This window comes from Agrilus planipennis, unplaced genomic scaffold (genome assembly GCF_000699045.2).
Source record: "Agrilus planipennis isolate EAB-ADULT unplaced genomic scaffold, Apla_2.0 scaffold282, whole genome shotgun sequence".
Classification (NCBI taxonomy): Eukaryota; Metazoa; Arthropoda; class Insecta; order Coleoptera; family Buprestidae; genus Agrilus; species Agrilus planipennis.
In genome coordinates this window covers 99,628-116,032 of record NW_020439604.1, presented here as the reverse complement: position 1 = coordinate 116,032, position 16,405 = coordinate 99,628, and the positions used below count along the sequence as shown (strand labels likewise).

Here is a 16,405-nt window from a genome sequence, read left to right as displayed (position 1 = left end):
CGATTTTTAAAATTAACATTTAAAAATCGTCCTTTTTTACAATAAAAGTATTTAAAAATAAACAAGCTCATTTGTTTTTATTTATTGAAATTCGGTTATATCGTTTCACCAAAAGGACATCAGGAGGTAAAGCGCCACGAAACAACCAATGAAATACGTATTTCATTTTCTATTTGCTAGTCCGATTGACATGATTGGCGTGAGCCAAATCTTTTTGCAAAAACTTTTTTAACCTTTCCAAATAGACGTTGTGTTGTTCAATATCGTTATGGCCCGCCCCTTCCACCCAAAGGGGTTCCACGGCCTTCTTGCATTTCTCATAAAGCAGCAGACCGTGATTAAAGTCAATAATCTCATCATCGGTACCATGAATAATCAAAACTGGAGATGAAACTTTACTAATCTTTTCGATGTTGGTAAATGCGTCAAAGAACCAAGTTCTCCTAGTATTCGGGAACGCAACCCGCACCCCTGACATGAGGGGCGAGTGCAACACAACCCCCCCAACTTCGTATTTCGAAGCCAGATCTACGGTGGGAGCGGTACCAATACTTTGACCATACAATATAACATTCTCTGGTCTTATACCGTATCGAAGTTTTAATGCGTGTAGAGCAGCTTCAATATCAGCGTATAAGTTCTTCTCCGACGGTTTGCCAGTGCTCATCCCATATCCGGAGTAATCGTAACTGAATATGTTACAGTTTACTCTGGTACCTAGTCCCACGTAGAAGTTACACATCTGTCCTAAATCCACAGCGTTCCCGTGGGAGTACAGAATGATATACTTGGGTTTCGAAACGCATCTTATGTACATGCAAGCTATTAAATTATGTCGCTTGGTTCTGGTGTAAAAACAGTCGATCATTTGTTCGTCCACGTCGCAAAAAATATTGTAGTCCGAGTCGTCGTTTGGAACCATGTAATAGGAGTCGGAAGAAGAAGTTTGGAAGTTGTACGTAGGACGGGGCGGCACGAACGCCAACTTGGCCACTATCTTACTGGGCCACGGGGGACAACAAAATAAACAGCATACTTCGTTTGCACTAAAAACACTCATACTTCTTATGGGAAATGATAAAATAAGTGAATGAGACAAGCACAGTGAGAAAGGTTACTGAAATTTTGACATGTAAAATATGACATGCTATTCAAATTTTGGAATCGTCAACACACACGTAGGGAAAAGAGGTCGTAACACACTGAATTTTATTCCCAAGGCGTTTGGTTTATCTCCAATAAAAATTGTGGTCATTTTGCGTTTTAATATCATGTAATGAAAGTTTTCATGTGCATGGATGAACCATGACATCTAGGCGCGATACGTATGCGCAAAAAACGATGGGTGTTTCTACTTCTACCTCATCGTTAAATATTATTACCTTTACCCTTATTAGTCTCCCTTACTTATAATGTCGAAAAAAAAATTGCACTTACATTTGCCCTCCCGTTCACTTACACTCTTGTCACACCACCAGAACGTATTTCTACCCCTTTTTGTTTACAAGTAATTTTTATAATACATAATTACTTGTTTACCGTTACTACCCTTGCAAAATGAATAATCCTTAATTGAAAAGGATACATGTATCTAGGGATCGTTCATAAAATACGTTCTCAAATAAGGCAGAGGGAGGGGTTATGTTTAGCTTGATGAGGGACGACAAGGGGGGAGGTGGTCTAAGAAAATGTAACGTTAGCATGTCATCATTGCTATTTTTAATTATAAGTAATCATTTATATTTTCGAAAAAGGTTGTTAAAGGTGTATGTGTGGAGCAGCACGGCATTGTACGGGTGCGAAACATAGACGGTGGGCGGGTAGAAAAGGTTAGAAATGAAGAGGTATTAAAAAGAATAGGAAAACAGAGGAAGTCAATAAAAAATAGGCGAGATAGGTTGGTAGGACACCTTTTCCGGCATGAAAGTCTAGTCAGAGACATATTAGAGGCAGAAACAGGGGTTAGGAGGGGTAGAGGTAGACCTAGATTAGATTACTGTTCGTAAATAGTTAAGGATGTGGGCTGTTCTAGTTTTAGGGAAATGCGAAGTTTAACTCAGGTTAGGAAAGAGTGGAGGTGTCCAACTAAGTCTTAGGACTGACGACCTTATGATGATGATGAATTATTTATAGGGGGGGCAGCTTTTGTGACGTAATATTTGTTAGGGGGGTCGCTAAAAGCGTGACGAAGGAGGGAGGGGTCCAAAAAGCTGAAATTCTGAGTGACGGATTTTATTTACATTGAAGACGGTATTCAGAAAAAGAGACGTATTTATTTATAGTAAATTACATCTAAACAACTATTTGTTATCGTTTTTTTGAAAACTTCAAAATACACTTTGAAAAAAACTATTACGACTATTTAAACATTAGTTATTAATTATCTTTCAGTCTTATCACAGTACAAAAATTCAAAACGGGGTACAAATATGTTAAATACTTTGTATCCCACGAGTCTACGACGTATCTTCATGATGGGGGTTACCATAGTTGACCAATTTAGCCAATTCAACGGCACTATACCCCAGCAGCTGTTTCAAATCGCAAACAAACTTATAAACGAACCTTTTACCATGGACTTTCGAGATCATGTCCCCGTCGTAGTAGTACCTAAGAGCCCTAGACAATTTCTCATAATTCATGGTCGGTTTGTTTTTTCTTTCGCCCCAAAGTTGGGCCACAACTTCAGGGTTACTCAATTTAAATTCACCGTCCTCCCCTAAAATACGAATTGACAAAAAAAAAAGAAAAAAAAACATTTACTAACTAATTACCAATCCAGTGTATGACGCTTTTGTACTCTCTACTGGTGAGTAATTCGAGCAAAAATTGCCAGAGTTGCGTCTGACCATTATTACCCGTCCTGTTGCCCACATTGGGGCTATCAAAGTAATGGACTGCCGTTGGATAGCAAGGCATTATGCGGCTCATCTACCATCAGAAACGCCATCGTTAAATGTAGCAACAATAGGGCAAAGTGGGGCAAAAAATAAGCTGACAGTTTTTATCTTTACAAGGATGAGAAGGGGTAAAAACTGGATAATATTAAACATTTGCAAATTCTCAGAATGAGATGAATGATTAAGGGAATAAGGAGGTAAAAACGAGGCAAATTTTAATAAATACATACGAGATGGTAACAAGGGTAACGTCAGTATTTTTTTTTTTGAGGTAGGGATGTCCCTTATTATATTCATGTACTCTTTTATTCACCTACCTTACTCTGTTTCATTAATTTAGGTTGCCTCTTATTAATATTTTCGGCAGACGTTTCGCCCATTTCAGCTTCAACCCTCATAGTAGCTAAAATTTTTTCGAATGAAAAGAAAATTCAGAGAAACAGAAACCCTACAAAAATTACACGTACTGACTAATTTCATTTTACGAAGAAGTTCAAAGTGAGTCCAGAAAATGTCGGCAGGGTCTTTTGTGACCACGGTTTTAAAATCTGCGTGGGTCATTTTAAACAAATCCCGTCCAGTGATTGACCAGTCCGACAGTTTAATGTTGGTCAAGTTAAACTGCCTGACTGCCCACTGGACCCAATGCTGAACGTGAACTACGTCCCTATAAAAATGTTTATAATTTAACAATAAAAACAAATACAATTTATGCTACCATTCTTCAGGGTCTGAAGGAATTTTTAACTTTTGCATTTCTTTTCTAAACGGTGCGTCAACCTGCCACTGAACAACATTCTGCTTTTTCTCTATTTTTTTAATTTCTTTGGCCTTTACTGGCGGAGAATTAGAAGCCTCCTCGTCTAAAGAAACATTAAAAAAACTATATAAAAATGGGACAATGAAGTGAAGCAACTACTGTATACCTAAGTCGATATAATCATCTGCCGGTTTTAAAACATCAATTATGTCTATTTGTTTTAGATTTGGTTGAATTTGACAGTTAATCTGCACCAACCCTTCACCTTGTACACACTGATCTACTAAATTCCTATCATTTTCTAACTGAAAATCCGTTAACATGTTACTACAATACTGTAAGATGTTTGTACTAATTGCAACTCACAAACTGAGTGCCCTGTAAGTAAAACGAATAATCTGAGAGGTCAATGTTCAATTTTGATTCTAACAAGTTTCTCAATTTTGTCAAAGGATCTCTTATATCCATGTATTGCATAATAACACCCTCATCACTGGTATCAATGCTCATCAAATCAGAGTCTAATTCTTGCATGAGGGAATCCTCAAAATCTACCACGTTGTCGAATTGATTAATCATCTCTAAAATAAAGCGAATACAGAGGAAAATTAAAACGAAATTAAGGGGGCTAAGAGTGTACTTTTACCTAGTTGTGTACCTTCAACTAAATTACCAGAAATAGTTGTCTCGTGTAAATCAACACCATTAGTGTTCATGCAATGAATATCCACTTCATTTTCCATTTTTACAGATATTTAAATATTATTTACAGATGTAATCTTTTTATTCAAAAATCATCGTAGCCTCTATTAGTACTTTTTATAGCAACCACTACTAATTACTAACCGAAAGAAGCATTAACAGAAAAGGAAATTTTAATGACCAATCTTTTAAATTCGACTTTTTCTTATAAACTATTTATAATAGACGCGTACTAGTTTTAAACAATTTCAATATGCACAATCTAAACAATATAACCTCAAAACAATTTCAATAACAACAAATAGAACTAATTAAAGTAGTTCCAAATAGTAGCCATATTTCTAACTGTCGTAGTTCGTTTGTACTCTCGTCAACATCAACTGTCAGTTTAAAAGGGTTAAAAATGGCAAATGCCTTATTAAATTTATTTCTCAAAAGATCGGTAGCCCTACCACCAAATAAATTATTAATAAAAGCTTCTGCAGCAACTATTCACACCAGGTAATACATTTTATGTCCAAAATAAGCTAATTAAACCTATCCAAAGTATTATGTAACGCATTTGAGGTTATATTTTGATTTTTATAAACCAAAAAAATCTTTTTAGTCAATCAAAATCAGCAGGAAAATGGTTCCCCGATGCAGAATTTATGAAACAATTCAACGGGCCCGTTATGTACCCTAACGAAGCAATTACTGAATGGGCTTTGCCCCCTTGGGAAAACAGGGCAGCTCCCACAGAAAAGCAAGTGAAAAACATAACTTTGAACTTTGGGCCCCAGCATCCTGCAGCTCACGGTGTACTACGCTTGGTTTTAGAATTAGATGGAGAGGTAAAAACAAAAAGTATTTGTTTTTAATTGTCTGATAAAGAAAATTGTAGCTAGTGAAAAGAAGTGACCCCCATATTGGTTTGCTGCACAGAGGAACTGAAAAACTTATAGAATACAAGACATATACCCAAGCTCTCCCTTACTTTGACCGTTTAGATTATGTGTCCATGATGTGTAATGAGCAATGTTATAGTTTAGCTATCGAAAAGTTACTGGGCATTGATATACCTCTTAGGGCTAAATACATAAGAAGTAATACAGCACTAGATAATTTATAAGGTTTACACAAAGTAATAATTGATTATTTTTAGCGCTGTTTGCTGAAATAACACGAATATTAAATCATATCATGGGTATTACAACTCATGCTCTAGATATTGGTGCGCTTACACCTTTCTTCTGGCTGTTTGAGGAAAGAGAGAAACTCATGGAGTTTTATGAGCGTGTATCTGGTGCCAGAATGCATGCAGCATATATCAGGCCTGGGGGAGTTTCGCTGGTATAAAATCAACATATTTGCAACCACTTCACAAATGACTAAAACATGTAACTATTCCAGGATTTGCCCATTGGACTTTTAGACGACATCTACGACTTTAGTCGTAAATTTAACGAAAGATTGGACGAAGTAGAAGACGTTTTGACCACAAACAGGCTTTGGATGCAAAGAACTGTTGATGTAGGGATCGTATCAGCAGAAGATGCCTTAAACTATGGCTTTAGGTACTACTAAATTATTTTTGTTACTTGAAACGATTAATTTGATTAAAATTTAGTGGCGTTATGTTGCGTGGATCCGGTATAAAATGGGACTTGCGTAAATCACAACCTTATGACGCCTACCATTTAGTAGATTTCGATGTGCCCATTGGAGTTAAAGGAGATTGTTATGATAGGTAAAGTGCAATACGTATAATTAAACGGTTTTTTAATAATTGGTCTCACAGGTATTTGTGTCGTCTAGAAGAGATGAGGCAATCTTTACGTATTATCGAACAATGTATCAATAAAATGCCCCCGGGAGAAATAAAAACCGACGATGCCAAGTTAACACCACCACCAAGGGCAGAAATGAAGGTAAATTAAGTCTGCATGACCTAATTATTTATCCGATATAACTCAATATAAATACTAATTTGGTTGTTTATTTTAAGACGTCTATGGAGGCATTGATCCACCACTTTAAACTATTTACCCAAGGCTTCCAGGTGCCCCCTGGAGCCACTTATACGGCTGTGGAAGCTCCCAAAGGGGAATTTGGTGTTTATTTAGTTTCTGATGGCAGTTCAAAACCGTACAGATGTAAAATTAAGGCCCCCGGATTTGCTCATTTGGCAGCATTAGATAAAATTGGAAAGAATCATTTTCTTGCAGATATTGTTGCTATCATAGGTACATTGGACATTGTATTTGGTGAAGTAGATCGTTAAACTTTTATAAAAGATAGGTGGAACAATATGTACATATAATAGTTAATTCAAACGTTGTAAAAGTGAGTTTCCCCGTACCTCTAATTAATAACAGTTACAGATTTAATTTGATGGAATTATTGTTATTGGTAATAAATTGATTTTTTTTCTCCAGTGCTTAATTATAATATAGATAAAACGTATTTTCTTTTCTGTACTTTACCTACATCTAATAAAAAAGATAGTAAAACTTTAAAACAATTTTCTTTTATATCTTAATATGATAGATGTTCATAAAAGGAAGGAATAGCGACGAAACGTTAAGAAAAAGTGTAATAAAAAATATAAAAGGCACTTAAAAATAAACTAAAATTCAAATAGTTTTTGAATTTTCTGAACCTTTCGTTTGATATTCTTATGGCGCGCGTTTTAGTCACAAGGCGAACCGTACGACCGATCGTGCCGCACTCTTTTAATGAACATAGAGGGCCAAGACCTGTTACCTGCTACCTAAGTTAACAAATTGCTATTAATTACACAAACTGGATAAACAGAACTCACTAGAATAATTGACTTTTCAATGTAAATATTTATTTATTACTTGTATAAAAAGTTACACATAGAAAAATAATTTTCTGAATAATTGAACATGAACGTGAAGGGGATACTAGGAAAAAAAATAATATCACAAATAGTAACGTGTAACATAGGCGTTTTTAAAAGCTCAGTACCTACAAACATATACAGAGCGTCTAATTTAAAGGAAACCAAACGAAGAAGTAGGAATAACATATTGAAATATTATTGTGAAGATTAATACTGAACGTTTTTTTTTTATTGTTATTATTTATTACATTTTAGCGTATGTGTATATAATTTGGCTACTGATATGTACCATAACTTTCTAAATATCCCCGTTATTTACGATCTGTAATTAGGCTCGTCTACTACAATTAACAAAAATAAAATACAAAACTAACTGTAACATAAAAAGCGATCGATAAAATAAATAACAAAATTTCGATAAAACGTTTTATAACCGAAATAAAATTTAATGCAGACTCATCAACAAAATTAATTTTCGATATCATCCTATTTTTGATTGATTAGATACTTGAAAAAGTAAACAGAATAAAGAGAGCAAATATTATTGCACTTAAGAGTCCTTCTAGAAAGAAATAAAAATAAATCTACACGTGTCTCTAATTCGGGCAGTTAATAACTGAAAAAAAAAAATTAATTAAGGGATCGAGAATCAAAAATTTCGTAAATTAAACCATGTAGAATCTATACTATTGTGGCACTGAAAACAAAAGCGACATACGCTTATAATCAATTGTCATTCATTGCAACCATTCACAGCCCCATATCTTAATTCCTGTAGTTGACATTTATTTATTTATTTATTTAATGGCACCGATTACCGAATTAGGACTTTTATTTTTAATAAATCAGTAATTTTTCCTTTTTTCATTCGTTCAGATAAGTTATCATTGTATCAGCACTATAGAGCGGATGACAACAAATGATAATTTGCAATTAATTATCCCTACGTGTAAAGAGTACAGCAAATATTTACTCAAGGAATTATTTACGCGATATATTATTTATAGGTATTACTTAATACTAAATATCAGACGATGAAAAGGAAATAATTAGGCAATACCATCTTAAAAATAGTAGTACTTTTTACCCTGAAAAAAAATCTTATACGTATTTTTTGGTTTTTGTTTTTACTTATTATGTACCTAATAAAAATAAATGAATACTTATTAGTACTACAGACGCCCAAAAGGGAAGGAATAACTAGGTACCTACTGTAAAAAGTGTTTATAAAAACGTGTTGTAAGTTTTGTATAAGACTTTTGTAAAATTATTAAGAAAAAAATATGAGAATTTAGAAAAAGATCTTTTTTAACTGTATAGTAGGGCAAGGAACCCAATAAAAGATGGTGCGTACATAGAAAAAGGGCCTCGTATAGTATCTTGTTCGATAGGCGTATAAAAATAGTTATTAGCGTTATTTTTTCATCTAATATTATTTTATACTTTGTATAATTTGAGCCAAAAAATGCAGACTCGAAATAAAATTAAATTCAAAATTATTTGAAAATTAAGTAACAATTCCTTATCAACAAACAGAAACTACACTAATAAAAAACATAATATTTCGTTTCGAAAAATCGAAATAATTCGTCCAACTGTTTAAATTATAGTTAATATTCTTTCAAATTTAAATTCCGCTTGCTCCTACATTATAGGCCACTATGCTGACGTGATCTAGTTTTCCGGGAAGGTTTTGAACCCTGTCGAGAGCCTTCCTCCTCCTTACCTTTTTCTCGGTTGACGAGACTTCGACCAAAACCCCATTGACATTATTATAATAAAGATCAACGTCTTCCAGCGTATGCCTTTTACCGGAGGTTATACTCAGGGTGAAATTTATCAGATTTTCGCACAACTTCCGGGCTGTAACACATCCCGAATCGTGACCAGAAATACCCCTTCGAACAATATCTTCCATCATTAGAAGCGTTAGTTCGTACCTCTGTACAGGAGAGACGTACGGGAGGCCTTCGTCGTTTCTCAAAATGGGTTTCGTTGTTGGCCTCATGTCGATTGACGTTTTTGAACGAAGAAATCGATATTTGGGGTTCTCTGCTATTGCAGTGGTGGATTTTTCCGGTTTTGGACGGCTGTTTGAGAACGAAAAGCCGATGGTTTTATTGCCGGCTGCGGCGCTTCGAACGTCTTTGGTTGTCTGTGATTTTTGGAGACCCGTAGAACCTGTTACACCCTGTTGGGTTCCTTTTCTACTACTACTACTAATAGTAATACTAACGCCACCAGTTTCAGTAGACGAACTAGAGGAGATCTTTTTATGTTGCGAGGACGATGAAGGTGTATGACTAGAAAAATCTCGTTTTGGTTGCTGTTGTTGAACAATGGGCATGGTTTTCGTGGTTCCCACGGTACTTTTTTCTTCCAAAGAGTTCTCTCTCATAAACTGGGCTATTAAAGGGTTCTCGAACTCGTCCTTGGTTTCGGATTTTTTCTGGCTTTCGTCGTAACTCTTTTGACTCTCACTTACAGAAGAAGTCAAACTCCTTTCGGACGAAACGCTCTGTCTGGAAGAGGAAATGCGTTCTTGAGATAATTTTTCTCGGTTTTTGCGCGGAGGTTTTTGCGGTGCTTTGGTCTTAACTGCAGGGACGTCTTCGTGATTTTTTAGAGCTGATTGGCCCTGCGTTTGCGTTTGTTCGGATCCCTCTTTCTTCTTGTGCAACAAACTTCTTTGAGGAGATTTTGAATGAGTCCTTTGGACGTCTTTCCTTTCTGTGGGTTTTTGAGTGGAAATGTGGTCTGAAGGACGAGGGTCGTTACCCGCGTGCTTTTTAGTTTTGGACGCATCCGATGTTTTGGTGTTGACAGCAAATTTACACACGATAGGGTCAAAGTTGTCTGTCAGTCCGTCACTGGCGACGAATATCAGGTCGCCTTTTTGTAATGTAGTTATGGAGAGAGTGAGATTGCTAAGTTCAGGGTTTATACCGTCAACAGGCCCCAAAGCCCCCAATGCGTCGCGCATGTCCCTGTTGCAATTAATGTCATGGGACCCTAAAATTGTATTAACAAATGAAAACTTATTTTTGTTTTCCCCAACAAAATAAATAACCCGTTACCTTTTGTCAATTCCCTAACTCCATATTTTTGAGAGTAAACGTACGCTAAAGTGTCGCCAACATTACAAACACAACAAACGTAATTTTCCACTTCTTCCTTGTTATTGTTATTAACAATATTACTCCCAGTCCTGTGGGTATTTCTTTTAAAGCTCTCATTTCTATTTTCTCCTTTGGAAATTTCCCTTGCTTCCGACTTTTTAACGTTTTTTTGTTTAAGGGGCAGAACCACGGCTACCGTAAGGGTCGTAAGCATGCCCTGATTTTCTAGTATGAGATCGTGGGCACAGTTGAAGGCCCTAAGAAGACATACAAACACCTCCCTTGTGTTGGAGATGTGACTCGTTTCAGCAGTTTTCGTTTTGTCCGAGTCTGTTTCGGATGTCTGATCATCATCTTTTATCGTTAGGTTTACAAAGGGCTTTGTGTCGTTAAAAATAGTCTTGTTGAGATAGTGAAGACAACCGTGAACAGCCGATTTGGCAGCAATACAAGCCTTTTCTCCTAACAAAAAAAAAACCAAGTGGAATTATTCAAGGTACCCAACTAGACAGAATTATCAAAAATACTCAACCAGAATCGTCAACGGTAGAAAACTAGAATTATTAAAGATACACAAATATATAGTTTTGTTCAATACCTAACTGGAATTATTAAAGGTATTCAAATGGAATTATTAAAGGTATTCTTAAGGAGTTACTCAAAGTATTCAACGGAAATGCTTGAAGATATTCGAATACAATTATTGAGGATGCCAAACCGGAATTATTAATGATTTCAAATTGGAATTATAAAAGATATTCATAAGGAATTATTGAAGGTATTCAACGGAAATGGTGAAAAGTATTCGACTAGAATTATTAAGGGTGTCTAAATAGGATTATTAAAGGTAACCAACTGGAATTAGTAAAGGTACTCGCGAAAGAAATTACAATTAAAGTATTCAAAGGAAATGCTAGAATTATTAAGGATGGTTAACTGGAATTATTAAAGATACCAAATCAGAATTGTTAAAAGGTACCTACTCGAATATTATTAGTAGTAATAAAAGCTTCAAGCTCGATTGTAATTTGCGCCTACAGTCTACCAGAAGTTTAAAGCCTATTAACGATTTCTTTTGCTTTCGCCCTTACCCCAGTTGACTCCATCTGCCACAGCAAGTATTGCAGAATCCTGTCTCGCAATAATACCAAAGCAGTCAGCTATAGGGTCTCCGTTTTTACTTTTTGTTACTTGATTTCTATCATACAACGAATCAGACAATCCGTAAACAAAATCCGACTTTTTATTCCATTCGTTCGGCAATTTCGAATCATCGATTGTAATTGTTGGACTGTTTCTAGTATCGGAATTAATTTCAGCTAAAATTGTATGATGATGTACACAAGCAAAAACTATGAGCACGAAGTATAACAAACAAATGAACAAACAAACAAACAAACGCATAACTTACAAGTAAATATTTATACTATTTATGTAGCATATTATTATAAGTATGTACACGCAATGTAAACAAAACATAAAACGAAAATACGAAACAATTAAAACGTTTAGCACTGTTGCAAATGCACTTATCAAAGACAAAATTAAAACTGAACCCATGCCTACATAATATATGAGTAAAAAGAAGCATGATATGGAAGCCAAATGGAGTTCTATGTCTAATCTGTGTTATACAATATAGAAGCCGATGGTTTATTTTATCAACTTTTGAAATTTTTGACTCCAAAATAATAATAAAAAATTTTTTTGTTAGGTACCAATAAATTTATGAGAGTTAATTTCAAATATGATCCGCTATGAATTCCAGATTTGCATTGTTTGTTGCATTTATTGTTAGATCATTATTTTGCACAAAAATGCAGGGAAATCTGACAAAAAAAATAACATCACACTAAGGGTTAAGTACATAAAATGTAAAAAAAAATTACTGTACGATTTTCATGCGTGTCAGGCATTTTGATTGCTATTGTAATTACCCGGGCCTGTGGTAGGTCTATGTGCTATTTTAATTATTTTGCCCTGTTTTCGGTGTCTGAATGGATTGCCATCGCTTTTCGACTTCGACAAATTATTGTACCCATGTCTGCCAGTGGCACCATCACTGTTGGGTTTCAACGTATTTTTTTCGCTTGCAGTTTTCGAATTTTCTTTACCTTTAACACTCTCGTTTCCATTTTTGAGATCGTCATCGTTATTATTATTACTAACTTTGCAATTATTACAGTTACTTCTCAACGAATTATCGTCGCTATCGGTACGACCGTTTAAATTTTTGTCGTTTAATTCGTTATTATTTTTGTTTTTTTCGTTTTGGTCTGTGCAAATCTTTGTCTTTTCAATTTCGACGTTCAAATCCGACAGGCTACCTAAGCTACGGCTTTTTTTGTGCCTTATCAATCTATTAATAACAGAATATTCCTGCCCTGCAACCTTTATTACCATAGTGGTGTTGTCCACTACTGTGTGCCCATTTATCAAAATTGCCGATTTTTGAGACTCGTTACCCACTATAAACATTCGAAGAAAATGTTACCACCACCCTAGTTTCCTTATAGATACACAATCGTGATGATATCATTAAAAAATAATTTGAAACTTACTATTTGTTTCTTCCTGAGTATCAATGAAGTCTATGTCGTCATCGGGCATTGAAAGATGCTTTTCGGTCCTTTTGACGGTCGTCAGACCACCGTTCGGCCCTGAATAGCACCCCAATATACTCTCAGACCCTTTGTTATAGTTGCCCAGATCAAAATTGGGCAAGTCAGTGGGATTTTTACCATACAATATTTGTGGACCATCTTTGAGCTTTATGTGACTATCAATAATTACTTATAAGTCAACAGTTAAACGTCGAAACGTAATAATTACAATGAAAACACCTAACAGTGGTACACTTACCCTTGAAGGTATTTATTGACCATGGAATTTTCGTCGAAATTTGTTTTCCTTTCTTTAGGTTCATTAATGAAACTTAGTTGTCTAAAATAACTAGAAACTCGTTTTCGAAGTGATGGCATTTTAATCGTTAAGAGAGAGAATTATATCGGAAAAAATTGTTAACATTTTTTCACTTCCTCTTGCACTAAACTAACCTTAAAAAGCTTTGTGTGACATTGCCCGTAAGCTTTGTCAAAGCCCAAATAATGTCAGAGGCTTTAAGCCATTTTTATCATTCTCACAATCCCAACAATAACAATATAAATTAAAGTTTCCAATATCAATTCTATGATCTATTTTAACTGTACTCGAAAGTTGTTAGTGTTGTACTAATTTTAATTAATTACATCACACAATTAAACAACTCAAACCTGGAAAACTAGAACACTCATTTTCGGACAATGGAAAACGTTATTTACCATTTTTATGTTACAAAATTTTAAAGTCAAAACCGTCAATTGTACACAAAATTCATTAGTGACATCATTGTTATTCCTATCGTTAACGAGATTACTGATAATTTTTCTAGTGTAGGAGGGCCTCAAGCTTAAAGAAATGAGGGTTGCCTACCGTGGAGCAAAATTATTCGAAAACCAAATAAATCCAAGTCGATTCAAACAAAGTTAAAATCGTAACCGAAATATTCAGGAAAAATTCGCATACTTTGTTCAGGATAAATTGAAAAACTCGCAAATTACTTCGAAAATAAAACTCCTATCTAAAAAAAATTCAGATACAATTTTGAAATACTGAACATCATCATCATAAGGTCGTCAGTCCAAAGACTGGTTGGACATCTCACTTCCTTAACTATTTTTTGTGAACAATAATCTAATTTATGTCTACCCCTACTCCTCTTAACTCCTGTTTCTGCTTCTAACAATCTATCTCGCCTATTTCTTGTTATCGGCTTTGCACCTACTAAACATAATAAAACAAAAATACGATTTCATAAAATTGCAATAGAAACATGCACCTAAATGACACGCAGTTTGTTTATTTAAGATAAAGTCAAAAACTAATGATTATGGCAAGTACACTTGGAAATTTCTACGGAATAGTTCAATAAGAATTTATTATAATAAACATATACTAAGAAAATGATTTTAATTATCGATTCTGCTATTAGATATTTAAACTGAAATTATGTAATCATTAAACGATGTCGAAACGTCGGTGTTGAAAAGAAAACGAAATGCTTCTTAAAGCTGTAATAACAGAAGTTTGCAGTCAGATGTCGCAGACTTTATTTGTTAAAGATAAGTTCAAAAACTAGTAAACTAGACGACCGACCCTGGATGCCAATAAGCATGATTCCACGCACAAACACTTCAAAATATTTTTAACGACGCTACAAAAAATAGAGCTATCAGTAATAATTAAGAAAAATTACTATCATTGCGAGATAAAAACAAATTTTTTGTGATATGATATGGGCCACGAATTTAACTTATTTGGAAATTTTTTCCTACATAAATACACCTAGAAAAAAATATAAGACCATTTTGCTTTCTAAGTAACACATAAAAAGTAGCAACGATGTTTAAACAAATATTGACGATCGCCCTTCTTGCATTGATAACGTATTGTTATTCACAACAATACACGTCACCAGGTCAGTGTGCAGACAGAAGAGTAAGACCGGTACGAAATTTACAATTCGAGAGGGTAAGTAAGTTCCTTTTATTTACTAGCTTCCAGGAGGCGATAGGGCATCATAACACAAGAAAATTAAATAAACGATGAACCACTGTTACATCTAGTTAATACGACCATATGTTGTAAAATAAATAAAATAAATACAAACATCATTCACGCAAGCCCAAATCACTCCAATTGATAAGGCAGGTAATAAATTAGACAGCAATAAGTACAGATCAATATCAATAACATCAAGCACAGCTAAAGTTTTTGAAAAAAGATTAAAAGAAAGGTTCGCATTAGACGAATAGACAACATGGGCTTTAGAGGAACAACACAAAATCTTATTCAAAGCTACCTTACAGATAGAACGCAAACCCTAAAAGTTGTAAATCATAACAGCAATCCGCAAAAAATCCCGTGCGGAGTACCTCAAGGAACTATACTAGGGCAACTGTTCTTCATCCACTTCATGAACGACCTATTCTATCTATAGATATCGAGAAATCGGACGTTTCAAATTAATTTTAATCATTTTAATTTAGTTTTAATTCATTTTGTCGCTATAAATTTGTTATAAATTAGCTACAAAATATGATTCCAACTGAATAATTTTCAGAGTTCTTCGAAATCAGCTGAAACGGGTATCTTAGCCTATGCCTACATCACATTTATATTAAGGGCCGTTTGTGACATAAATGTACAGATAAAAAAATTCATTGCAATTTTGTCTTAATAGTATGGGGCTACCGGAAGGAGATGGTACACTGTCTTTACACACAACACTGCGGGCGACTGCCAGTATATCAATCTTACGTTAACGTCAAACGTAACTGTCGATTTCTTTTGGGTAGTAAAAAATTTAACTACTAATACTTGGAATGGTAGGCCTGATGGTGTAATAACGTGGATACCGCCTTGTGGCACGCGCGATGCGATTTTAAGTACAGATTACGCCAATGCCACCAGTTCAATAATATTCTCAATATTTGGGATTGACTACGATGGGTACATGCTTCAGTACAGATGCGTCGATCTAAATAGCACAACAAGAACAGGTAACACAGTATAATATACGTGACACATTTCACACATCATAAATTTGGTAATGCTTTGTCATTTTGATTTTAGTCTAAGAGTTTTAATAAAAATAGAAAACGAAGCTCAATTTATAATAATGTGTATCATCATCATCAACATCATGAGGTCGTCACTCACATACTTCCACCCTCTCTTACCCTGAGCGAGTTTCCCTTAAAGTAGGACATCCCACCCACATCCTTAACTATTTGTGAACAGTAGGTAATCTAATCTGGGTCTTCCCCTACTCTTCTTAATTCCTGTTTCTATAGGGTTGTTCGAAAAGTCATTTCGTTTTTTTTTGTGGAAATGAAAGACAGTTTTCCTATAATAAACAAATACTTTATTAAATTATATATTGACCGTTCTGGTCCAACACCTTTTGCCATCTTTCTGGTAGTAGCATAATTCCACGCTCATAAAATTTTTGGTCTTTGCTGGCAAAAAACTGATC

At 34.9% G+C, this 16,405-nt stretch overlaps 4 protein-coding genes and 1 pseudogene across 5 annotated transcripts in view; 2 read left to right on the top strand and 3 right to left on the bottom strand.

Moving 5' to 3' along the window:
• Nucleotides 1-29: 29 nt before the first annotated feature.
• LOC108740867 lies at nt 30-1,155 on the bottom strand (annotated as a pseudogene).
• A 1,098-nt stretch (nt 1,156-2,253) lies between these two features.
• LOC108740861 (DNA-binding protein Ets97D) lies at nt 2,254-4,639 on the bottom strand. The gene is made up of 8 exons (XM_018475360.2): nt 4,307-4,639; nt 4,027-4,241; nt 3,827-3,965; nt 3,619-3,763; nt 3,368-3,567; nt 3,218-3,303; nt 2,775-2,931; nt 2,254-2,719 (listed from the first exon to the last, which is right to left on the bottom strand). Exons 1-8 carry the CDS (start codon nt 4,401-4,403, stop codon nt 2,457-2,459), a joined length of 1,302 nt encoding a protein of 433 aa, XP_018330862.1. The 5' UTR covers nt 4,404-4,639; the 3' UTR covers nt 2,254-2,456.
• Nucleotides 4,640-4,765: 126 nt separating this feature from the next.
• LOC108740860 (NADH-ubiquinone oxidoreductase 49 kDa subunit) lies at nt 4,766-6,778 on the top strand. The gene is made up of 8 exons (XM_018475359.1): nt 4,766-4,863; nt 4,970-5,195; nt 5,246-5,447; nt 5,507-5,694; nt 5,755-5,918; nt 5,972-6,091; nt 6,143-6,272; nt 6,350-6,778. Exons 1-8 carry the CDS (start codon nt 4,766-4,768, stop codon nt 6,623-6,625), a joined length of 1,404 nt encoding a protein of 467 aa, XP_018330861.1. The 3' UTR covers nt 6,626-6,778.
• An 857-nt stretch (nt 6,779-7,635) lies between these two features.
• On the bottom strand, nt 7,636-13,761 carry LOC108740871 (PP2C-like domain-containing protein CG9801). 2 transcript variants are annotated; one of them, XM_018475368.2, is made up of 6 exons: nt 13,192-13,761; nt 12,891-13,108; nt 12,267-12,797; nt 11,421-11,648; nt 10,288-10,791; nt 7,636-10,222 (listed from the first exon to the last, which is right to left on the bottom strand). In XM_018475368.2, exons 1-6 carry the CDS (start codon nt 13,308-13,310, stop codon nt 8,838-8,840), a joined length of 2,985 nt encoding a protein of 994 aa, XP_018330870.1. In that variant the 5' UTR covers nt 13,311-13,761; the 3' UTR covers nt 7,636-8,837. The 2 variants fall into 2 exon arrangements, with proteins under 2 accessions (XP_018330870.1, XP_018330871.1); XM_018475369.2 differs by lacking the exon at nt 12,267-12,797 and having other exon boundaries at nt 13,192-13,758.
• A 947-nt stretch (nt 13,762-14,708) lies between these two features.
• The window catches only part of LOC108740863, a 16,909-nt gene continuing 15,212 nt past the window's right edge, over nt 14,709-16,405 (top strand). The window contains exons 1-2 of the mRNA XM_018475361.1: nt 14,709-14,898; nt 15,611-15,929. Coding sequence (XP_018330863.1) covers nt 14,770-14,898; nt 15,611-15,929 — 448 coding nt within the window. The 5' untranslated portion in view covers nt 14,709-14,769. The remainder of the gene's footprint in view (nt 14,899-15,610; nt 15,930-16,405) is intronic.